Source organism: Callospermophilus lateralis, chromosome 1, assembly GCF_048772815.1.
Source record: "Callospermophilus lateralis isolate mCalLat2 chromosome 1, mCalLat2.hap1, whole genome shotgun sequence".
In the NCBI taxonomy this organism is placed as follows: Eukaryota; Metazoa; Chordata; class Mammalia; order Rodentia; family Sciuridae; genus Callospermophilus; species Callospermophilus lateralis.
Window position 1 is genome coordinate 188856993 of NC_135305.1, and position 26413 is coordinate 188883405.

General features: G+C 40.3%; 1 protein-coding gene across 6 annotated transcripts in view; it reads right to left on the reverse strand.

Moving 5' to 3' along the window:
* The window catches only part of Thrb (thyroid hormone receptor beta), a 369387-nt gene that overhangs the window by 53191 nt on the left and 289783 nt on the right, over positions 1 to 26413 (reverse strand). For all 6 annotated transcript variants that reach the window (XM_076842915.1, XM_076842909.1, XM_076842902.1 and 3 more), the window contains exon 4: positions 18822 to 19082. In XM_076842915.1, coding sequence (XP_076699030.1) covers positions 18822 to 19082 — 261 coding nt within the window. The remainder of the gene's footprint in view (positions 1 to 18821; positions 19083 to 26413) is intronic.

The window sequence follows — 26413 nt, forward strand, 5'->3', positions numbered from 1 at the left end:
GCTGGGATTACAGGCATGTGGCAAGTACTTTTTTTTTTTTTTTTTTGATCAGCAACTTAAGACTGATGTTTTAAAAACTGCAGATCAGGTTTTATCTCGTCCCTGTTTAAAAGACTCCAGTGGATTCTCACGGCCTTTAGGATAAAACCCACGTTCTTTACTAAAAGGTGGCCCTTCCCCACTTCCTACCAACGCCCTCCTCCTCTCGCACACTCGACTCCGGCCAAAACAGTGTCCTTGTCATTCTGGGAACACTTCAAGCTCTTCCCTTGCCTCAAGGACACTTCACATGTTTTTCTGTCTGAAATGTCTCTTTCTTGGGCTCTTTGTAGAACAGAGTCTTCTCAGCCATCAAGACTGAGCTTCAATGTCACTTTCTCTGCATTTCAGGAGCCTCTTGATTCCATTATAGGACTGAAGGCCTGTGACACATTATATAACAACATATAATAATATTTGCTTTCACAGAAAAAATACGGAGGACTCTCAGTGCACCAGGAACCAAGATCTGTCTGCTTTTTTTTTTTTTTTAAAGGACAGCATTTTACATATTTATTGCAAATAAATGAATCATCTTAAACTTGGAGAGTTCCTGAGAGACATCTATGTCTAAAGCCCATCCAGTTTGGACTTATATATACTTCTGGCACCAGAGACAGACCCATTTATTAGCCCGACCTCAGTTGAGATTATGGGATTATGAATTGCTATCATCATTGCCAATCATCTTTGCCCCCCCCACCAAAGTTATTAAAAATGGTCCAAAGATTTCCTGTCCTCTGAAGGAGCTACCCAAATTGAGGAAAGTTTCCTTTACAAATGTAAAGGGGATAGAGATCCAAGTCTTACCATCTGAGCGTTCAAAGATATCCAAATGCTAGGTAGTATATTTTGGGATAATCTGTAGGGGTGTACGATACTTTTTGAGCATGTTCTTTTGGTCTTTTGATGTCTGGAAACTCGGTCTTATTGGTTTACAAAGTGAATACTCCAAATGATCCAGCTGCAGAGATGTCAGGAAGGGCAAGATCTTGGCACTCTGAAACCACTATGTAGCTGGGGTGCCGTGGGGCACGCCTGTTTCCCCAGCAGCTTGGGAGGCTGAGGCAGGAGAATTGCGAGTTCAAAGCCAGCCTCAGCAACTTTGTGAGGCCCTAAGCAACCCAGGGAGACCCCTGTCTCTAAATAAAATATAAAAAAGGGCTGGGGATGTGGCTCAGTGATTAAGTATCCCTGGGTTTAATCCCTACTACCAAAGTCACCTGTCACCCAACACATGGGAAATTGATGTCGGCTGAGACCTCTGCTAGGCTTCCCAGAATCCTACAATATTATAACTGGAACTCCTGCGTTGTGTATTCCACGTGTATTTTATTTGACTTGTGAGGAAAGTTGAGTCCCAGGGGGATGAAGTGACTTGTCACAGGGTAGGTGGTAGCTATTGGGATCAGGACTCACCCCTGTTTTGACCATATCAAGCCTGCTATTTTAGGTAAGGCCTTTATTTCCTAACTAGCTCCGTGCTTTAGAGTTAAAAAAAAAAAAAAAAAAAGCTGTGGAGGAAGGGGATTGAAGGGGATGCACTTCTACCAAAATATATAAAAAGCTCTAAGTCACTTCATGCCCAGCTCTAACCATTGGAGCTTTTATTTTCTTAGTCCTAGGTGTGTTATTAGCATGAATTGCCCTCCTCTTGATTACTGTTTTTTGTAGTCCTTTTTAAAGGAACATCATGGCTGCTACTGTCCAGGGGCTGCATCTCTGAGCTCCACCCTCACGGCTCACCATGGCTACTGGATTAATATCCAGATGATATTCCCAAAGGGGTCCCATGATAGCAGCCCTGAGAGATGCTTTGAAAAAGACAAAAAGAGATTCTGTGGTCAAAGGAGCTTGGGAAATGAGGCATTGTACATCTCCTCCTTGGAGATTCACCCACAAGTGAACTGTTCACCTTTGTACGACTTTGTATGTTAGCATTTTCCAAACCTGTCTGCTCTCAAAACCTGCTCACGTCTCTGGAGCTGGGTCAATGTGGAGTCCTAACTTTGAAAAACAATAAGGCCGAGTTTCCAGATATCAAAAGACCAAAACATTATCTAGCATTTGGATATCTTTCAACACTCAGATGGCTTCTTGTAACATCTGTTCCAAAGGCTCCATAAACTACACTGAGAAACCTGGTTTTCTGCTCTGTTGGGTATACATGCTGGAGCCGAGACTGACCAGCTCACCCTGAAAGAGCGGAGGAGCCTGAAAAGCTGCAGAAGGAAAGTGTCTTTGCTGTGGTCATTACCAAGGAGCCCAGAAGCAGGCTGAATACACAGAAGTGCAAATTCTCAGAGGGCTGCAGAGCAAGGCCAGGGCTTTGGGGCTCTGGGATTGAGTCTGTTTTGGTGGGGACAGATGCACAGAGCTCTCCCTCTATCAAGACCTACTGTATTCTCAATTTTCTCTTGGTATTTCATTAATACAAGATAGTAGCGAGGGGAGACTGGCTCACAATCCATCAAGGAGCAAAGTGAGCTTTTACAAACATTGTACTTGAAACAGTGCCAGCAGGATTCAGTAGCCTATAGGGAAGAGGTTCTGATCTGGTACAATGGAGCAGAAGGAGCTCCGTGGGAACAATGACGTGGGAACAGGACTCTCCTTGGGCCCAGGCAGAAGGAAGCAGGCCCAGTGGATGACTGAACCGAGAGCCTTGCAAGGGAAAGGACATGGTCATCAAGGTAGTTCTGGTGGCCGCCTCCACAGGGACACCGTCCCTGCATCCAAGATGTGGATATTGTTTTTTATTTCATGAAGGGGGGAATGGTTGTCCCAGCAAGTTCATGCAAAAGATCATCACAAACCCAGTCACAATAGCTTTCTACTAGACAAAATATGCCATCGTATAGAGTGAGTTAAAGAAAGCAGCCTTTTGCGGTCCCACAAAGATTTTAGAATAGACTCCAAAGTCCTCAGAAACTCAAGAAGTGATTCCTGGACCAGCAGCAATATAAACCTCATCTCCTGGAATTTCTTAGAATAGCAAATTCTAGAAAATTCTAGCTCTACCCCAGACCCAATGGGTCTGATTTTTTTTTTTTTTTTTTTTTTTTTTTAGATTCAGAGGATTGAACCCAGAGGGGCTTAACCACTGAACAACACCCTCAGCCCTTTTTATTTTGAGACAGGGTCTCACTAAGTTGCTTTGGGCCTTGCTAATTTGCCAAGGCTAACCTTGAACTTGTGATCCTCCTGCCTCCTGAGTTTCTGGGATTACAGGTATATACTATGCCTGGCTTGTTTCTACTACCTTCTAACCATGGAAATTTTTACCAGGTGACCTCACCAATGCTTTAGGTTCAACTACTGCCCCTGTGTGCTGTTGGTGTGTCTATCCCTTGTGGCCTCCAAATCTGCATGGCCAGCCATGCACCAAACACCTCACCCTGGATGCCCCCGAGGTACCTCACATGCCAAGACTACACATACCTATGTATGTGTCAGAGTCCGTGCTGGTTGTTTATATGTATTATCTAATTTAATCTTCACAATAGCCCTGCAGGAGTAGATTACTACAATGTGATTTTTTTTTTTTTAAAACTCAAAACCTATATGTGGCTCTAACAACTTCTGATTTTGTGTGGAGAAGTCTAAGCCTGAGATTTGCCTTGTTGTTCTCTTGTAGCGCTTTTTAATTTCCAATCAAGATGCTTGAATAACTTTGTTAACTTTCAACTAAATAAAAAAATGCTATTTTCTCCTCAAAAAAACAAACAAGTAAGCAAAAGCAAGCAAAACCAGCCCTCCAGGGCAGTTGACGGCTCACTTTTTTTTTTTTTTTTAATATATGAAAAATCATGTATTTGTCCAAAGTGGCACAGATGGTAATTTGAAAAGTCAGGATTCAAATCCAGATTTATTTCTACCTTTACTGTGACATCTGGTCACAATGGTCAGATATTCTAATTAAACTCTTCTAATTAAACTCATCATTTCTCCTTAAAAGTTGGTCAACCCAGAAGGTTTCTATGCCCCTGATTTTACTCTGATCTTTCAAGTCTCCTTCTATGTAGCAGCCAAGGGTTTTGATTTTACAGGAGAAATCTAAAATGGGTCATTGATTTCCTCTCCCTTCAACCCTTTCCTAGTCTGACATCACCCTGAGCTTTCGAAATTAGACTCTGCAGACCTACAGGTCCTTCATCATGGGGCCTGTTTCTTATCTCTTGCCACTTTCTCAATCTGGAGTTGGCCGTTTGCACTTTTGGTTGAACAGATCTCTACCCTGTGGTTACACACTGTTCCCTCACTTCTCAGCCATACACTGATCCAAGCTGTGATAATTACTTTCACATAGATTATGTCATTTATTGTCAACTATAAATCTTGTAAGTGGAGAGTACTGTTCTCTTTTAGCGATGAGAAACCTGAAGAGCTTATGGTAACTTGCCTCAGGTCACAAGGCTGAGGGGTGGTGATCTGAATGCATGTTTATGTCCAAAATAGTGCCTCATCTGCGGCTTTTTTGACACTACCAGCTCCTGCTGGTGTTCAGGACTCTGTAGGGCTACGAGGCCCTGACCGGCAGTGATTCTTCGTGGTTTGTCATTTGTCCCCTTTGAGGGGTCCACAAGCCTAACACCTCGGAGAAAATAATTTGCACGTTTACAATATTCCTCAACAATCCCGACTGGATGCTTAGTCCAAGACATTCTTTTTTTTTTTTTTTTTTTTTTTTGGTACCAGGGATTGAACTCGGGGGCAGTCCACCACTGAGCCACATTCCCAACCCTGTTTTGTATTTTATTTAGAGGCAGAGTCTCACTGAGTTGCTTAGTGCCTTGCTTTTGCTGAGGCTGGCTTTGAACTTGGGACCCTCCTGCCTCAGTCTCATAAGACGCTGGGATTACAGGTGTGTGACATTACACCCAGCTACATTCTCTTTTTAATATTGAGAAATAATAGTTTGTTTTCAGTATAAAATCAAGATTTGTTCCATCGAAATTTTCCAGTAATGCTTTGTAGGGCCCAATATTCCCAGAGACATTTGTGCTATTTTGGGTCTTTCCTTGTGGAATGTTTCCAGTGGATGGAGGAATGTTGATCAGCGGCTGGAATTCTAGGAGCCCCTAGGAAGACCAAGGGCTTTATTCTAACTGATATTTCCTGAGACCAAAGGCAAATCACAAAGTTTCCTCGAGCTTTGTGAGAATGAGCAGCTACTATTCAAAACAGGGCTCAGGATCCAGTCCAAAAGAAAAGCATATGAACAAAAAAAGTGAATAGGAAGAAGTATCCTCATGGCGGGGGCGGGGGTGGGGGTGGGGCTGAAAGAAAAGTGAGACTTTTGAAATATGTCTCAGGCTACTGTTGCCACCATGGGACTCTTCCCTCTCCTAACCCCCCGTTTGGAATGTCCACTCTTCTTAATCAACATTTGGTTGAAAAGCAAATCTTGAAGGACCGTTGTATTATAGTCTGATGTGGCTTGGGCCTCACAGTCCAGAAAACAGACAATAAAATTTCAGTTTTGGTATCACTTTAATTAGAACACTGGTTACTTATAATGAGGTCTGCTGCAAAATAATGATGAGGTTCACTGCATAGTATATGCATAACTAGCTGTAAGATGTGGGGGAGGCTTTCCATTCATCTCACAGAGGGAAAAGCTGAGAGGATGGTCTCTCTCATGTTTACATAGCCATGAAGGTAAGGAGTTGATATTAAAGTTTAGGTGCTCTTTTTTTTTTTTGGCACCAGGAATTGAACTAGGGGCACTTGACCACCGAGCTACATTCCCAGTCATTTTTGTTTTTAATTTTGAGAAAGGTTTTCACTAAGTTGCTTAGGGTCTTACAAAATTGCTGAGTCTGGCCTCAAACTTGTGATCCTCCTTCTTTAGCCTCCAGAGTCACTGCAATTATAGGCATGTGCCACCAGGCCTGGCTAGGTCCTTTCTATTCCAGAATTTACTTGTCCCATTTCTCCTACTGTTTTTCTAAATAAAAAATCATTTTAATGTTTTGAAAGTTTTAGGTAAACGATTATGTGTTTCAACACAGTTTCTAAGATCACTCTAACGATTTATGTTTTCACAAAGATGTGCCTGGTTTAATGCCACTTCATATGTTTATTATGGTCAGTGTGTTTGCTTCCCCCTGTCTCTAGGAAAAAAAATGCATGTTTTTAAATGTTTTGTTTTATATGGATATCATTTATGTTTTTCATGAAATCCCAGAGCCATTCATTTTGTGTGTTCTCTTATCACCTATAGCAGGTAGACAGGCTCTACTTAGTTGAAAGTGTGAAGAGGATCATTTTATTGCAATCCACACTGGCCCATTTGATTTAAAAAACTGAGTGGTTGCTTGAGTGAAATGATTTGGACATTTAAAAGCTAGTATACTTTATTTATCCTAGAATAACATGAGTCAGATTAATTTTAAAACAAATTTCCTCAAGAGTAGGAAGAATCGAGGAACCATCGAGACATTTACTTTGCCTTTCCACCTTTGAGAGCAACTAGTGCAAAATTGAAGTTATACCACAATTGATGTGTTTTCAAAAGATTGATTCTTTATATGCCACTAACGATTTCAATCTTCCACTTGAAAATGTTATGAAGAATAAAGGTAAAAAATCCAAAGTGCTGGCACCTAGTGCGATTTGGGTGAACCTCACAAACAATATGCTAAATGAAGATGCTAGTCACCAGAGATTGTGGAGGGTAGCAATTCATGTTCAGGTGGTACCCAGAAGAGGCAAATCAACAGGGACGGAAAGTGGATGAGCACATGCCAGAGGAATGGAGGGGAACTGTAAATTGGCTCAAAGTTTCTTTTGGGGGTGACAGTAATATTCTAAAATAAGAATGTGAGCTGGGTGCAGTAGTATACATCTATAATCCAGCAGCTCGGGAGGCTGAGGCAGGAGGATCATAAATTCAGGGCCAGTCTCAGCAACTTAGGAAGGCCCTACACAACTTAGGGAGACCCTGTCTTAAAAAATAACAAATAAATTTTTTAAAAAAAGGTCTGGGTATGTAGCTCAGCAGTAAATTCCCCCCTGGGTTAAATTCCCAGTAAACCCCCCCACCCCCAATAAAATAAGACTGTGGTGATAGTTACACATTTCTGTAAATACACTAATAGTCACTAAGCTGTACACTTAAAATAGGAGAATTTAGTGGTGTGTAAGTTATAATCCAATGAGGCTTTATAAAAATAAATGTGGGGTTGCAAATAATTTGAGCTAATTAAAACTGATTCTCAAAAATCTAAAAGGTTCATCTCATTATGTACTAACAACACACATGTTCCTTCCCCAGATCTAAGGGAGACATATCAGAGGAAGTTAGGGTCCTGTCTGAAATTCCCAACACATGCAAAAAGACATTGGAATAAGAAGACAATAACCTCCTACACTGAACGCTTCAAGGATTAAGTAAACATGGAGTAAAACTAAATTATTATCTCTTTAAAAATTTTACATTCTTATGGGGTACCATGGGATGTTTGGGTACACGTAGGCACTGTAAGGAATTATTCTTTCTTATACAACACAGGATACATTCTTCATTATTATTCTCTAAGATGAATGCCTGTCAGCCAACATACTTTTCATTGGTGCTTGGATGTGAACAGGTTTATTGCTTATTTTAAGTCTAGACTTAAAGCTCTGCCAACGAGTCTGAAAAACCCATGGAACAAGGGGTGTGTCTCGTTTAACTTTTCACTCTTGCCGTGGGATGCAGTATTGGCACACATAGTACACTCAAGTGAAAACATTTTTGGTATGAATCAAGATGAATTCCCAGTCTCTGGTGGATCCAACAGGCATGTTCAGAAGCCACAGTGAAATGAAGTAGATCACAGTAAGGACTGTCAAAAAAAATTGGTGACCCCACAAAGAAGAAAAAAAAATCATCCTACCAGGGACAAAGGATCACAGAGATCCACCAGGGTGCACTGGGAATGGAAGAGGATGTATCAAAAGAGTTTTCAAAACTAGGATCTATTTGTTGGTAGTCCCAAGAGCCAAATCTAGAAATGATGAGCTGAGATTCTTAACTTTTTTTCCAAATGTCAGAATGTTCTAGAAAAGCACACAGTAAATATCAAGATTAACCTAAAATAGACTCCCGTTTTAGTTATGCTGCATTTAATCTGACTGGACTGCAGAAGAAAAAAATGTCCAATGAAAATGTGAGACGAGAATGAAGTGGCAGTATCTCCTTGTGACCCTCAGGGAAGATCCCAGGATGAAGACAGAGAGTCCATTTCTTGTCCTGAAGAGGTCCCTGTCATTCCAACATTAAACATGTCAGAGTGACAGAGAAATAAGTGACTTGTATTTTTGAGACAGTCCCCACTGAAAAAGGTCTAAGTGTACTTAGGAAACACACTTCCTTCTAACCCAGTAAAACAATGAACTAGCTCACCTGTAAAGAGATAGGCCTGCTGGTCACAGTGACATGACACACACCTGTAATCCCAGGCTGGGGAGGCTGAGGCAGGAGGATTGCAAGTTCAAAGCCAGCCTCAGCAACTTAGTGAGGTCCTAAGCAACTCAGCAAGACTCTTTCTCTAAATAAAATATATAAAAGGATTGAGGATGTAGCTCAGTGGTTGAGTGCCCCTTGGTTCAATCCCAGTATTAAAAAAAAGGGGGGGGGGAGGGTGGAGGACAGAGTTAGACTTCCTTACAAAGACTTTCTTGCAGGTGGCTTGGAAGATTGGAAATTATTTCTGAATTACATGATTAAATTCAAATTTTTATAGAACAAACATGATGCCATGCAATAACTTTTTAGCATTTCTGCTGACAACACATAATCTGATTCTAATCATGAAGAAATATCAGTCAAACCTCAACAGAGGAACATGCTAAAAAATTATCCACCTGTGTTTCTTCAAATATGTCAATGACACAAAAGACAAAGACAGCAAATCTGTGCCAGACCGAAGCCGACTAATGTGAACTTGGACATTATGCTAACTGAAATAAGCCAGGCATGGAAAGTCAAACTGCATGATTCACTTAGTTGTAGAAACTAAAAAAACTTGTAGAGTGGAATGGTGGGTTGGAGGCAGAGTAGGGTGGACAGATATTGGCTAAGGGCACTAAGTTTCAGTTAGGAGGAGTGAGTTCTAGCTATAGATTGCACAGCATATAGAATATAGTCAATAACAACTTATGATACACTTGAAAATTGTTGAGATCAGATCTGAAATGTTCTTACCACCAAAAAATTACAAGGCTATGAGGTGATAGGTACATTGATCACCTTGACAATCATGCTACAATATACACACACAGCAAAACAACATTATATACCATAAATGTATTTGATTTTTATTTGTCAGCTATACCTTGATAAAGCTGGATAGGGAAGTAAACTAAAGAGACCCCAAAACTAAATGGAAGGCACAGTCCTGGATCTTGGACCAGAAACAAAGATTGGTATAAAGTCAGTATACCTGGCTCAGCCCTGTCCAGAGGAAGAATCCTATGCAAATATTCCAGAGAAAAGTCCCCCTCCAGTCCTGATCCTGGCCCTCAACTCCCTTCTAAAGGGGCAGTGGGAGGGCAGTTTGTGAAATTTAAATAAAGTCTGTAAATTAGAAAATAGTATGTGGTAATGTTAAATTTCCTGATTCTGATCATTGTACCATGGTCCTTCAAAAGAATTTCCATTATTTTAGGAGACACTGAAGTTTTTTTTGAGTTAAGGGGCCTGATGTCTTCCATTTACTCTCAAAGGACTCAGAGAAAAGCTAACAGTGGTTATAGATACAAAACCATCCATTTGCACACACAGACTGATGAAGCAAATGGAACCAAATGTGCATAATTGGTGGACGTAGGTGAAGGGCATATGGGAATTCTCTACACTGCTGCAAACTGTGGGTAAGCCTGACATTACTTCACAAGAGAAATATTAAAAGAAATTTATAGGTCTGCTTTAGAGATCTTCCAAGAAAACACACACCTTACTCAGACTTGAAGACTGGTGGTTCTTTGCCAACCATTTTTTTTTTTTTTTTCAGTTCAACTCTTGGAAACCAATTCAAAAAGTAAGTCGATTTGCAGTAAAACAATGTTCTCATTTGAGAAAAATGGTTCAGATTGATTTGTGTATTTTTCTTACATTTTAGTGCTGATCATCAGACTTATATTCTTGATATTGCAAAGCTTTAAAAAAAGCATCAGAGAGGGGGACATTCACTCCCTTTTGGGAGGATGGAAAGAAAGAAAACTAAAGCCTAGAATGATCACTTCAAAACAAAGTTCAGAGTGGGCATATCATGTGTGATCAGGAAAGGATAAGGGAGCATTATTCCCTACATCTGGTCATAAATATTAAGTGGGATGAACCCACTGCAGATGCCCGTTTCCTTGGAAACCCATTCAATTGAAAGTGCTGCAAAAATTAACATGTATTTTTTTCCCCTCTTAAAGGGCAGTCGCTTCTTTTACTTACAGAGTTTTGACCTTTAGTTTTCTATCTTAGGCTTATAATAAGAAGTTCTTTCCTGAGCTAGTCAAACAGAGCCCAATGCGTATCTTTTCATTAATTCGGAGGCTTGACTTAAAATAATATGGCCTTTCTAGCTGAGCATTCTGGGACAACGATGGGTAGTGGGGTTACAGTCTGCCACTCAGAGCATATTGCCATCTAGACTAATAAACCATCAACCCACACACAATAATCTAACTCAAATGCCAAGTGATTTCATAACATAGATAATTGAATTAAACAGTCGCACTTGCGGCACGGTCTACATTTTAAGAGGCAGTATTTTAATAAAGTCAGGTTTCTTGGGTAAGCCAATACTGACAAATGTCATGGGGCTAGAGTTTCACTAGAGGCAACAATAAGGGTAAGAACCAAACCGTGCTCATCTGTACTAAATGCTCCCTGTGTGTCCTCTTAAGTGCTGGACAACATTCCTAAGATATGATAGAGTGAGGCAGCCCTGTAACCCGAGGAGACTTGGGCTATCTGGATGGTTTATGATCAATATGTCATTCACGTATTCATTTAAATATGATTGGAACTACTTTGTAGACTCAATCTGTGCTCAGGGTCATCCCCTGTCAAGCAAAGGCATTTGACATTTGTCTTTAGAGCACCGAGTCACACCTGTTGTACAGTCTACAACCTGCAATCTGTACAGTGCTACTTGGAAGTCCTGCTCCTTATTTTTCTCTTTCTCCCATCTCCTACTATCCTATCCTAGCCCTGATGATGGCCTCCTTCCATTCCCATGTATTCCACTGCTTTTATTGGATCTCCATCAAGGAAAGAAGGAATCTTATCCAATCCATCCATTGGAAATACTAGTGACTTCATAAGACATCCAGCGAGGAAGTGTGCATCTTCAAAGACCACAGAGAAAGGGCAGTGGTACACTTACAGACTTTCAGAGCAACTTGGAAGAGAGATTCTTGGGGAGGGAAAGGCTTTGAGTTCTAGTGGTCACCTACAATTTTTTTGTGTGTGTGTGAGGCTGACCCCTCCCCAAAATAACTTCAATACAAAGTCAGTAGGGCAATTATCCATTTGTACCTGATTTTGTTCTGAAAACCACTTCTTGGCAGCGTCAAGGGATTGGGCTCTGGTATCTGTTCCCCTTTCATCCATAATATTCCTTTCTGAAGGAATTTGACTCCTGTCAGTCTCCACTTAGTGGTTATTCTCGTAGGAGTATTTGGCACTCCTAATATCTCATCTGCTCATCATATCTTTTCACGCTTCATTATTACAGTAATAACTTCCATCTACTGAGCACTCACTGAGCTCTATGAAATCCTCTAAGAGCTTCCTTCTTCCCACAATGCTAGAAAAGATGATTCCCCTTTTACAGATGAGAAAACTGACCCTTAAACAGGCCAAGTGACTCACCCCAAGGTTCAGTGGCTGGCAAGGGGCAGTCCTGGAATATGATCCCTGGCTGTGTAAGCGAGTTGCTGTGGGTGGAACCCCACTGCTCTCATCATGGTGGTAGGGCTGCCCCGGGCCCTTTGACTGGTAGTAGATCTGTGTCCCTGTGATTCCAGATACCTAAGGCTCTTAGGAGGGTCTCATCACAAAGCCATCTGACACTGGAGCCAGACTGTCTGAATTTGAATTCCAGTTTAGCTACTTCCTATTTTTGGTGATTTGTTATTTAAAGTTTTAAAAGAGTTTTTTTTTTTTTTTTTTTTTTAAATACACTTGGGTTGTTGCTATGGCCTCTTTCAAGTGTTTATGCTTGCACTCCAGTGGTGTGATGTGATGTTTTGTTTTGCTTCTCTTTGTTGATCATTGCATAGTCCTACACTCTAATTCAAGGTCAGAAAGGTTGGTAGAAACTGGAGGAGGGGGACACAAGGCTAAGGGCTTGTTTATATTCTAAGAACAGTTATCATTTATTTATTCTCTGCTTAGTAGAGACTAAATGCCTGTCACTATGTTGGGTGCTTTACACATATTGTCCTTTATCTGTACAACAAATCTGAAAGCTGGATCTAATTAGCTCATTTAAAACAAATGGGATGAGGGGTTAAAAAGTTGCCCTGAGCTGGTGAATAAAAGAGCAAGAAATCAACTAAACTATCTGGGAAGCATACAATCTTGCTATTAAAGAAAATCACATGTTATTCAATAATACACTCTTGTAAGAAGTTTTTTTTGAATACAGTTGTCTATGTAATTAATATTGGCATCTACCCTATAGTTAAAAAAATTGTTCTAGTTAGTTAATACATGACAGTCATGCATTTCGGTTCACTGTACACAAATGGAGCACGGATTTCAGTTCTCTGGTAGTATATGATGTAGAGTTGTACTGGATGTGCTGTCATACATGCACCTAGGTTAATGATGTCCATCTCAGTCCACCATCTTTCCTACCCCCATGTCCCCTCCCATGTACATACAATGATAGACTTTTAAAGCTATAGAGGAGAACACATTATTCTAAATGCATACTTGCTTATATTAAAGTATTCCTAAAACCACTTCTTTTTCAAAATAACTTATTTTTTTTTCCTAGTGAATGCTTTGGATAGACCATAATTTAATGGAATGTTCTCCCATGGATAGACATTTAGATCATTCACAATTTATCGGCAACAAAAACCAAGGTGTAAATAACACTTCCGAACACATCTTTGTGCCCTTGTGTGAGTGTTTCTATGGGACAGGGCATTTCAAGAGAGATGGCAAAATTAGATCTGCATTTTAAGGTATGGTAGACACAGCTAAGTTGACGTTGGAGAGCCATGGTGGCCCACCCATGACTTCATGCTGCATCTAATGAATACTGAAGATGGATGGTACAAAGCCTTGTATTTTTGACGTTTGATTTCCTTTAACATTGTTCTCTTTCCAGTTTTTTCCTTCCTCTCTATGCTAGCCGACAGCTCTTCTTTCCTTTTTTGCCCTTCTATTTCTGTCTGCCCTGGTCTACTTATCAAGTCTCTCTGCCATATGCCAGAAGCTGGTAGAGAGCTCTTATTCTCCTGTTGATCACTAAAGGCTCACAGATGCCCTTGAGGTACATCAATCACTGCGCTTCTCAGCAGGGACTCAGACCCTGATATATGGTGAATAGGGGCAGGGTGGAGAGCCGAGATGGATGAAGCAGATGGTAGTGCTGGTGGAAGGGCTCAGGCTTTTTAATCCTCTACCTTCTGAAATACTCATTCGCCTGAAGATGTCCTTGTGTTTTTACTTAAGGACAAAGATAGCAATCAACTGCTGAAAACATGGATGTCTAACTTGAAGGATTGTAAGGCACACAAAGACTTGCATTTGTGTCTCCAATTTTTAGAGCACTTTGTTATTTTGGTAAGTGAGAATTGTACATCATTTAAAATTGCCATCATTGATTTGATTCATTTTTTTTTCTCTTTATGAAGAGCATGAGTTTATAGTCTGCCCCTTTGCTGACATAGATATTGTTTTAAAAAATTACTCTAACTTGTCTGACTTGGGACCTGGTTTAATAAATTATGGTACATCTACAAGCAAGAATAATCTATAGCCAATAAAAGTCATTATTTAGAAGGATATTTAATCATATGGGAAAATGCTCATGATGTATTGTTAAGCATTCAAAGCTTAAAATTTAACCTTAAAAAGATTAAAAATGGAATGCCTAATAGGATCTTGAGTTTGGGAAAAATAGATATGCAGAGCAAGGACCAAAATAAAACAAAAATTATAATAGTGCTTGTCCTTGGGGGATGGAATTACAACTTATTTTAAAAAATTATTTATGGGGCTGGGGTTGTGGCTCAGCGGTAGAGCGCTCGCCTCCCATGTGCGAGGCCCTGGGTTCAATCCTCAGCACCACATAAAAGTAAATAAGTAAAATACAGATATGTGTTCAATTACAACTAAAAAATGAATATTAAAAAATTATAATTTACAAATATAGATTTTTTTCCTGCAAAGAACATGTAGGGCTTTCATAATGAGAGAACATAGCTTATTATTAAAATTATCCTGGCTATTTTCTTAGGCTTCCTGGCTATCTGAGACTCATTTTTAAAAATCTATCTTAAACACAGAGAGGATCTACAGAGAAATTTCAATGAGCTCCCTAGATTGCTGGTATCCTTCTGATACTACCAGGGAAGTGGGCCAGTCCCTCTTTTTCTTTCTCCCTCTGGGTTTCAGCGTTTTAGGAAGGTCCCTCATTGACATCAAGGGCAAACATCAACACACGGGGGTCTGACTGTCTGGATTTGCCGGCACTGGTTAGGTCCAGCTCCGGGAGTCTGCCCATCTCTTTAGGGCACACCCTTGTGGGACTGGTGGGACCCTGCAGTTCTAGGAGAGAAGTTCAAGGGGGGCTTGAAAGGGTACAAGGGAGAAGCCTTGTAAAAATTCAGGGGAGGATAGGGCCCCACTCGAAATGTGGGATCCTCAGAAAGGCTCAAGTCCCAGAGAGATGTGTTACCAGGAGGAATGATGAAGCAGATCTTCTAGCTGCAGTTAAGGTGAGCCAGGTCTAAGGGGAGCCTCCATCAAGAATGGAGCCCCTCAAGAGACTCAAGGAAGGGAAGAAAATGCACATTCCCCAAGTGCCCACGAGGTGGCAGACTCTTTCCTGTCCAGAGAATTCTCAAGCTCTTCCTGATACAGGGGTCTTAAGAGTCACCAGGAGGGCCAAGCTCCTCTCTGGAGCTTCCAATACAGATTCTCATTCCTAACAAGTTGCAGGTGCTAGTGCCACTGATGGGTGGGACCGCACTTTGAACACTGAATATGTCATCTCAGATTCTGGGAATGGAGGAGGCGATCAACGGGTAGGATGTAGTCAGTCCTTCCTTGTGCAGGGAGATCAGCTCAAATTGTGACAAGCTGCAAGGAGATGTGGCATGGAAACAGAGGGAGAGTGCGGGTGGGTAGAGGTGGAGTGGGGAAGGGAAGGGTGGTTGGCTTCTGGTTGGAATAGCCTCCGATACTCGAGTGGATTTGGATGGTGGGCTCTCATTCTAGTCAAATGTGTTAATTAGTAATGTGTTAATTAATAAGACTGCAGCAGATAAAGAGCACAGGTAGCAAATTGAAAGAAAAGTGGTATTCAGAGCAAAGTGAAAAAATAAATATTCGATACATACCAAAAATAAGCCCAAAGGAAAAAACATTTAAGAGTGCTATAATCGTAAATCAATGGTTTGTAAACGATTTGAAGTGAAAGACCATTTAAAAAAAAACCTGGTCTTTTACCAACTAATACGTGGTTCTGCTGCATAAGACTTTTGATTAGCTCTGGCCACACATGACTGACCAACACCCTACTGCTCTGTACCCTGCTCACCAAGATGAGTCCACTGATCATGCATTTGGATGTGGATGGCAATACTAAAATGCTATAAGAGTTCCTAAAGCTCCCTCTTGGCTCTGTACTTACATCAGTGAAGAGTAGAAATCAACAATTTGCAAGAAGAGTGGAAGTCAACAAGTCATTCTCAGCCTGGCTGGGTTACTGGTTTGGGAGATGGATTTAATGCAACCTCAAGCAGTCAATTTATTATTTTGTATCCCATACCATAGACTTATCTTTTTGTGTTGGTCATGTCCATTTGGTTATTATCATTTACACTCAGGGTCCTTGGAATGGGGTTAGTTGGGTGTCCTTTTGGCCCTACTGTCATTTTTTTCATGTTTGGCTATCAAGCGCAATATCCTACACATAGTAGGCCCTCAATGAACACTGAAGAATGAATGCATGGAATAGCAGCCCAGGAATGAGATATCAAGGGTGCTCTGAGGTAGGACAGCCAGTCAGGAAATAAATGCCCAGCATAAACGGGCATCAAGTAGCACTTTCCTTGCACTGACTATGTAGATGCAGCAGATAATCAGAGCAGATGGAGGAGGGCCTAGTCCAAAGAGAAAAGACAGACGAATCACTTTGCTTTCCTGGCTTCTCTAGTGCATCACTAAATACAACACAAAAAGATAAGTCTGTGGTATTGGATCCAAAATAATAAATGAGCAAAGTTTAGTTTGTAAGATTCTTGGGCCATGATGATGTAGGTTTCTTAGTGGCCCTTTCATGGTGAACCAGGGCATTGCCTTGTGCCTCCAGAAACCACAGGAAATCCTGCCTTAGTAGTTTATTGATTACTACTAGAATTATGAAGATGCTCTTCAATCATTTAAGTGTATTTTCTTACTGAGTAATACTCCCACTTTTAGTGAAAAGACGGAAAGAAACACCATGCCCCACCCCATACGCATCTGTCATTCTTCCCTTACTCCATTCCTTACTAGGCACACAGCACAGTTCAAGGAAGATATGTCATTTAACGATGCACAGCTAGTAATAATGCTCACAGGAATGAAGTCCGTTATTTGGAGAGCACTGTATGTCAGGCACTATGCCAAATGCTTCAATACTTTATCTTATTTCATTCTATCAACAACCATGTAAGTAGAAGGCTAGGACGCTAGCACCCATAATTTGAAAAATCTGTGGTCTTAGTCACTGTCCTTACTTTGGGTCTTGTATCCACAGACTATTTCCTTTGGCCATTTGCTTTTTTTTTTTTTTTTGCCTGAACCCAGAGCCCTGTGCCTTCCAGGCAAGTGTTTTGCCACAGAGCTGTATCCCCAGACCTCTTAAAAAAATTTTTTTTTTTTTTTGAGACAGATCCTGCTAAATTACCCAGGGTGCCTCAAACTTGAAAACCTCCTACCTCAACCTCATGAGTAGCTGGGATTACAGGCATGCCCAGTTCATTTTGCTTTCAAGGTACACTAACAGATCTGAAATATGTTATGTTGGGAACTCTAGATACCTACAGCCAAGGTTTCTCATAAATGATAGTGACATAGATGAACTCTATGAACAAATGAATGTGGGTACCAGTTGTGAATGAATCAGCTTTAGTTCATGAAGTCCTTAAATCACAAGGACACTACAGTACTGTGGATATTTCACTGTAAACCAAGGTCTGACCTAGTTTTAATGAAGCCTATAAAATTCAAAGATATAATTTGGTCACCAGTGCTGACTATATCTCAATTGTATCTGAAACAAATGTACACATGTGTGTGCAAGTGTGCACATCACACACACACACACAGTCCTAAGTCCTGACTCCTTTGAAAAACCTTATTTTTCCTTTTTCTAAGTATCCCTAACATTTTTCAAACCTAATCAATATGAAGGACAATTCAAACACAAGCCTTTCCAAAAGGAACGTGTATAGTTTTGACTACCCTTGAACTAGAGCTCATGACTATTTACTGTTATCTTTGGATAACTCTATTTTCAACTGAAGCAAACTGCATACTCAATTTCCCAGGTAAACTGGTAGCTACAAAGAGCTTTCAATATGTTTTCAGAAAAGCTAAAATCTTAGCTCTTTTACAGAAATGATGAATTGTGTACTTATGTATAAGATAGGATAGTTGGCAGAAATCCCTTAATAGCTTTTATGTAGGAGTCTTTACAAATTTTCATTGTTATATATTGGTATACGATGGCAAGATTTTCAAACACACAATCTTTACGACGAGTAGTAATAATTAATAAACCAAAAGAACCTTATTATTATTATTTTTTAAAAACCCTCTAAATTGTAAAGAATAGGAAATCTCATGAACTTGGACATTTAAAGACACAAATTGATTTCTTGGACACTTAACGACACAAACTGATTTAAGAAGCAAAGGTTTTGGGGAGCCCTAAGACAATAAAGCGATCAGCACCAAGACATCTGTCAGGGTGGAGGCGACGTGAGGTAAAGAACAGCTAAATCTCATGCAATCAGGAACTTAGACCAGTTTAACTATTTTTTTTTTTCTTTTGAGGTGACAACCTCCTAACACCATAATCTCTCTTTTCAGGATGATGACATAGGATTTAATGAGTAAAGGACAACAACTTAAAACCTCTCTATTGAGCACAAATCGTCTATTTAGGTTAAAGGCAGGCATCGAAATCCTGTTAGCCACTGGCACAACTGGGAAAAGAAACACACACACGTGTGTGTACACACGCCCATACACACACTTCAAAGCAAACCTTTCCACATCCAACAGTCTGTTTCTACTCAGATCCAAAAAAAAAAAAAAAAGAATGAAAGTCCAAGCTATCCACACTTCTGCTAATTAAAGCAATAGAAATGTCTTCTCCCCAAAGATATAATTTGGGGAGAAGACATTTCCCCAAGCGTCCCAATGCAACCTGAATCCGAACACGTGGATACGGTGCCCTGGAGGAAACAGAGACTGAGTATACGGTTACAGGGGAGATTCTTTCTCCTATATAGAAATATGCAATAAATGTTTTCAAAAAGAAAAAAACAAGTCCAGTTACCTTTGCATTTCTTCTCTTCCGTCTGGAAGGTCTGGGCACTTGAGATGCTCTGGTCGTTCACATCCTCATGGTCCAGGTGGAATATGGAGCTGGTCCAAGTGGCCTGGATGAGATGCGGTGACGCCTGTTCATTTTTCAGGGTGCTGCGCCTCTCTGAATGGCTCTTCCTGTGTAGGCAGCCTTCGGACATTCCTACTAGCTTCCAGTCCTCCTCCCGGTCTGGACAGTGCTTCGGTTTGTCCCAGGCTGGAAGGCCATTTTCTAGAGGGTTGAAAAACACGAGATGACAAGCTGTTGGCGGTGTGGAGGCTTTGCTGAGATGCAGAGTTCTGGAAGGCAAGCGGTTTCTCAGTTCTTTGGGGATGACCGTATTCACATGGACCTCCACTTGAAGGCAGTGACATGATGCGGAATTCGTCAGCCTTGGGCATCTAGCCACCATGGCTAGGTTGCCCGTCCGAGTGATGAACACTCCCGCTTATGCCCAGTGTCCAGGAGGATATGTGTTCCACCCTGGCACGGCTGTACTTTCACCCGTCCCCCTTCCACGGCAATGGCCCAAGAGGAAGTTTACACCCATTTATGTCACTGCTTACATGACCATTTGAGGTCTTGAGAATCAAATCAGGGCTGGCCATGACCTTAGGTCAGATCCTCAGGACATAAAACATCCGGGACTCAGCCTTGTTTGACTTGGGTTTTATCACAGGCTGACCTGAGGGACACCTTGTTACTTAAATGAGAGGCACTCACGTGGCCACACTGAGAGTGACAACTGTGTTCTTATCACCTTCTACCCCGATGGTTGGGGGAAGAAGGGAGGAGGAGGAGAAGAAGAAGAACTGGATCTTTCAAATATAAAAGTTTTGTAAATGATTTCAATGTAGTCCCAAATTGGCAATGAGATCAGGTGAAATGAAGCAGTTAGTACTTTAGCTGTGGCCTAATAATAGAACGATGAGCCCAAAATCTCTTTGGCAGCTGTACCTGGTGGTTAATTATTTATGTGTATTATATATTTTTTCCTATTCAATTTATAGGGACTTGAGGGTCTGCCCTCTAGAAAATGGAAAAAGATAGGATAATATAATGAAGAATTTCTTATATTAATCTTCCCTGGTTGCAATTTTTCTCTTTTCATATCTTTATATGGATATAACGTACAGAGCAAAAAAAATAAGCAAATGTGTGTATACATCTATGTATGTACACAGATATTTACAGATATATACTATACATATTCAAAAGTACATATAAATCTGTATAGATTCACAGGTGTATATATATATATGTTATATATCTGTGTGTATACACACACAGATATATGTTATATATCTGTGTGTATACACACACATATATATCTGTGGAGGGGTGTGAGAGAGAGAGAGTGTGTGTGTGTGTGTGTGTGTGTATAAAATACATATTTTAAAAATATAACCTATCTGGTCACCCATATTTCTAGAAATTCTTAGGCTACTGTTTGTCAAAAAAAAAAAGAAAAACTATAAAGAGTCTTCTTCTTAAAGTGGTCATACACGGTGATTGAAAGACTGTAATTCACTCATGAATTTTCTTTTATGCTAAAGTTACCAAAAGATCCTCAATGCCTGTTTCCCTGGTGCTTTCAGAGATAACTCCATCTGACCTGTGCTCAGCCTAGGGAATTTTAACCTACTTTTCAAACATTTAAAAGGAATTCAAATTATTTAATAAAAGAGTAAAAAAGGCTTAAGGTTTTCATAAGCACCCTCTCTTTAAATATTATTTATTTTTTATGTAGTGCTGAGGATCGAACCCAGTACCTCACAAGTGCGAGGCAAGTGCTGTAATGCTGAGCTATAACCCCAGCCCTGCACCCTCTTTTTTTAAGGTATCTTTTTTGTTCTTTTTAGATATAAATGTCAGTATTATACCTACATGGAGTATAACTTTCCATTTTTGTGGTTGCATTGGAATAATACTCAGCCACAAAGATAAATGAAATTATGGCATTTGCTGGTAAATGGATGGAACTGGAGACTGTCATGCTAAGTGAAATAAGCACCCTCACTTAATGCCACTAGATATCTTCAGCCGAGTTTGATCAGGTTAGCTTCTCTAAAAGTATCAGCTCCTCTGGGTCACTTATGAAGGTTGTATTGGTACTTCTGAATTTTCATGTTGCTCTGAAAAAGTTCTGATGCCCAGGCGCATTCTACTACTACACCAGGAGACATCCATGAACAAAAACATCATCATCATCAACAACAAAGGCATAATCAGTGCCTGATTTTTTGGTTATAGTTAATGGAAATGCTATGGCTTGAAATAGCTCATTTGGCTTGTAAGTATTGTCTTCTTTAAAAATGTCATACATCATGCTAACTGCTGGGTGTAATATTTAACCTTATTCAGAGAAGAGCTCTGAAAATTGATTCTTTGCAAAGGGCCGTGTGAGGCATAGTATCAGGTAAGTTAAATAAATATGGGAACTTTCTTCTCAGAGTTTATATGGTATCACTCATCGCACGGTGAATCAAACAGGTCTGCATGCAGTTCTTCCCCTTTTCAACCAACTACTAGTGCAATTACTTATTTTCACTATCCACTAAAATGAAACAACAGATTGGGATCTTGGCAGACTGCCTTGCATCTCAAGCCAAACACGTCTGTATAGAACTCTTTCAAGCACCTATTATCCAGGAGGGTTTAAGGTTTTCATGAACTAAATATACAGAAATTGAATGCAAGGGTTAATTCTGGGCCTGAAGATGATTAATTTTATTTCTACAGACATGCGAAGCCTTCTTGCCTATGCATGCTTCTACAGTGCCAACTTTATTTTCAGAGACTCTAAATCCTTAGTGAATTGCATCCTGTAAAGCTTAATTCCAATAATGTTAAAATCCTCACATTATTCTGCGGAGTTCCGTCCTTTGATTTTTCTGCAATGATTCTTACAATTTGATACTAATGCCCCAGCCCCAACAAGAGATTAAGAGATCTGCTCCCTAGAGAAACTTTATGTGAAAGATGCTGAAAAGCACTGCACCCCAAGGGGGCGCTCTGCTTTATAGCACAGCCATTAAAGCTTGCTCAACATGACCCTTGGGCCAGCAAGGAGGAGTGTCTTCTAAGCAAGGGAGGCCACATTTGGGGTGAGGCTAGGGATAGGATTGCTTTCCACTTTCCTAAGAAAAGAGCTTAAGATGGTTTGGGAAAAGAGCTGTATTCATGGGAGGAATTTACAAGCTCATAATTGCTGTCTGTAATTACATTCACAATAATGATATTCAGTTGCTTAATTGGCAGGTTTATTGGTTGGGGTACTGCTGGGAAACATGGAGACTGAGAAGTCCCGGTTGGGTCATGGGAAAACTTAACAGATTTATTTTAAAAGGATTCTTGATTCTTATCGTCTCCAGAATGGGGACACATGCAATTCTTATTCCATTCCCAAGAAAGAATGAGACACCCCTTGCACAGGCCCCTTAAGTTCCACCTACTGGGTGTTTTGTTGATAAACTACAAGTTATGTCCACAAACCTACACGTATACATACACACAGATATGGGTGCATATGGATATTTACATACATATATGTATATAGACACATATAAACATACACAAACGTAGGGAATAATGGTTTTCAGGATTTTTTTGCTATTACTATATTAAGTGCCCAATCTTTGGTTCCCCTAAAGTTCACTCCAATGGGATATTTCTTTTCAGAGGGACTAGCATACCAAAAGCTAGTGATTCTCAACTTTGGTATGCATCAGAACACCTGAGGCACTATTAAAAACCACCAAAGATCTGAACTTTTGACTTGGGAGGATGGGGCCTGAGCATGTGTATTTCTGCTTATTTCTCCAGGTGACTGTGACACCAATGGAGTTTGAGATCCACAGGGGTGAGATAAATTTAAGGCAATGCGAATTGCAGATTTTAGATGTGTGTGCAGTCTCCACAGACACTAATGTTTTATACAGCCTCAGAGTAAGTTTGCATTATCACTCAAAAATTCTTTGTTTGAGGGTCTTCCGAGTGACGCGTAAAAGTCAGATGTTAACTGGATATTATTAAGCCCAATAAATCCATATATACTTATTCAAAAAGAATGTTTGAATCATTATCTGGGATAGTGAACACATGGTATTAGAAGTAATTTTTTTTTTTTTACATATATTTTTAGTTGTGGTTGGACATTTATTTATTTATTTTTATGTGGTGCTGAAGTTCGAACCCAGTGTCTTGCGTGTGGTAGATGAGTGCTCTTCCATTGAGCCACAACCTCAGCTTCTAGAAGTCATATTTTTAAAAAGGGGATTCTAGAAAGGATCATATCTTGTTATTCACATGAAGTGTGAACACTTTGCTCTTTAATTGAGCTCAGCTAACATCTGGCTTTTAACACTTCATATTCTAGACATCAAGATAATTAACCAATTTAATCCATCAGTTGTCATGCAAATTAATTTAAATAAATTAACTGGATAGGGGCATGTGAACTTCTACTAAAGTAACTAGGAACACATTAACTTGTGTGTCTCAAGGGAGCTTAGACATAAATGAGTGTGAGAACCATCACTTTAATGGCTTTGAATGACAACACTGCTCTAAAGGGTCTTTTTTAAAAAGAAGAAATAAACATAAATCTCATTAACATAATTGCCTGTATCATATATCTCTGGAAATTTCACTAAAGATGATAGAAAATAAGTCTGTCCCTCAAAAAAGGAGAATTATATTAAAATATTCATGTATTTCAGGACATAATAGCAAGCTGATACTTTGGAAAAGAGCTAAAGCAAAGGAAATAGGATTATGATAAAATGACCAGAAAGGATGAGAGCAGTAGGCTAGGATTTCACAGTGCTCATTATAAGCAGGTTCAGCTTGCATTAAAAGGCCAACTGAAGCCAACCATGGTGGCGCACACCTGTAATCCCAGTGACTTGGGAGGCTGAGGTAGGAGGAGTGCAAGTTCAAAGCCAGCTTCAGCAACTTAATAAGGCCCTGAGCAACTTAGCGAGACCCTGTCTCAAAAAATAAAACAGGGCTGGGAATGTGACTCAGTGGTTAAGTGCCTCTGGGATCAATCCTCAGCACATACACAAAAAGCCATTGATATTAGATACTGTGATCCCAGACCATATTAGGGGGACAGGCACATAATACGCTTTGCAAACCCACGGGACCTGTTGAATGATCATGATTTGGCATCAGACTATTCAGTATGACATCTCTAATTTCCATTTAAATGTTTCACTGCAACTGGTAAGGTTTACTCTTGGATCCGATTTTTCAGACTATGTACATATCAACTGATTTTTATTTTTACAGCCACATTGGTCAGGAGACTAAAATCTGGCTGAGCATCTCCTACTGAGTTAGGCACTCTTCATCATCTTCACAAACATTGGAGATGTCCATTGGAATATACGGCTTGATTGGCAACCTAAAATTTGAATAAGTTCCTCATGTGCTCTTTCTTATCTTTTGTGTCATTTGAAACAGACATGTTGTCGTTACACACCTTATTTAATGAGTAGCAGTGGACCTATTAATAACCACCGATTAGTGCTTTCAAAGTTCTTAAGAAATGATATTTATTTCCACCTTCAATTATCTCATTATTCACTTATATGCCTAACAGCTCTCCCTGTGTTCCCTCTCAGCCTCCTACAATCCATTGTCCACAGAGCAGCCAGAGGGAGCTTTTAAAAGTATAACAGAGTACATTTCTCTGCTGCTTAAAATCTTCTGATGACTTCCCATCAATTTTGGAATAAAGTTCTCAGGCAGGGCCTACTGTGGCCCTCCAATCTCTGGGCTGTCCCTGCCTCTCCTGTTCAGCTGCGCGCGTCAGGCTGAGCTCCTCTTCTGTGGCTTTATTTCTTGCTCTTTACCTTCCAGCTGCAGAGGCTTCTAACATGGGAAGCTCATTGCCACCAGAGTCTTTGCAGAAACTCTTTCTTAGAAGCCTGAGGGTCTCTTTCTAAATTCTCATGTAACTAGCTCTCCATAGTGAGGTATCAGAGAGATCTGTCCTGACCAACTCCCCAACTATTTTCTTTTCTTTTTGATGGTGCTTGGAATTGAACCTAGGGCCTTATGCATACAGACAAGCACTCTACCAACTGAGCTATATCCCCAGCCCTCCCAAGGATCTATAGATCCTCTTACCTTATGTTCTCCATAAGACTCATTACCAACTGGGACTTCCTTGTCTGCCTTCACTAGAAATGCCGGCACAACAGAACAGAGACCAGCTCTGCCTTGGTCAATGCTGTGTGTCCATCACCGAGAAGAGAACCTTATACATGATAGGTGCTTGTAGGCTTACCTGTGATGCGGGTTGTGGATATAATGCTTATCCTCATTTCACAGGAGTGGGAACTAAGTTTAGAAAGTGACATGGCTATTCACCACTTGGACTCAAACCCAGGTCTTGAGACTCTAAAACCCAGCCTCCCAGAGTTGAGTTAAAGTTGATTATAGTTGCCAAGTTGTGCTCTAGTCTAGAGTTCTTTTGACAAAGACCTTATATATATTTTTTTTGATAGCCTTGAAGAGATTTATTGGAGGGGCAAGGAAATAAAAAGTTGCTCTGGAAGTCTGGAGATGTGAGTTTTCTGTAAAATGGGAATATACTTTTTTGGGGGGTGGGTAGCAGGGATTGAACCTAGGGGTGCTTAACCAGTGAGCCACATCTCCAACCCTTTTTTTTTTAAAAAAATATTTTATTTAGAGACTGAATTGCTTAGGGCCTTGTTAAGTTGCTGAGGCTGGCTGTGAACTCACGATCCTTCTGCATTAGCTTCCCGAGCTGTGGGATTATAGGCATGTGCCACCATACCGGGGCTATACTATTGTTTTGATAATTAAATGTTAATACATAAAAGGTCTGGCTTCCTAGCTGTTGTGAAAGGCTAGGGAGAGGCATTTTGGTGAGATAGGCATTTCCTTTAAGGTTGGCCTGACCATCATCATACCTGGCTTGATTAACTCTATTAATTTGGTAGCTAAAATATATGATAATGTATTTTAATACATAAGAATCATAATAATGAAAACAGTTTGGTCCTTAATCAGCCTTCAAGGTCTAGCTCATTGTTTAAGCTTCTCTGAAGCAATCTTCCCATTCTCCAAACTTCCATAATAGGGCTCCTGTATCTCCTTCCCTCCACGGGTTCCCTACCACCTTGTGCTACAACCATTTACATATGCATATATAATTCCCTTATTTGTGTTGTGCTGCCTAGCACAATATCCCAATAAATATTTATTGTGCCCCAATGATCCATAACTTTGCAAAGAGAAAATTATTTCCTAGGCAGGGATTCTGTTTTCTTATTCAAAAGCAACTGGTCTGTCCTGAGGATGACTCATCACCACGGGTGATTCAATGCATATTTTATACCATGGACAATATGTCCTCCCAGAGCTGCTGGTGAAAATGAAGACTGTTTTGCTTTCTAGAAGCGGGATAAGATAATGGATAAGAACATGGGCTCTGCTGGTCAAGGTTCAAGTTCTGACTTCACCATATATTCACTGTGGTTTTTGTGCAAATTACTCTCTGAATCTCTCTCCTGACTATTCTTGTT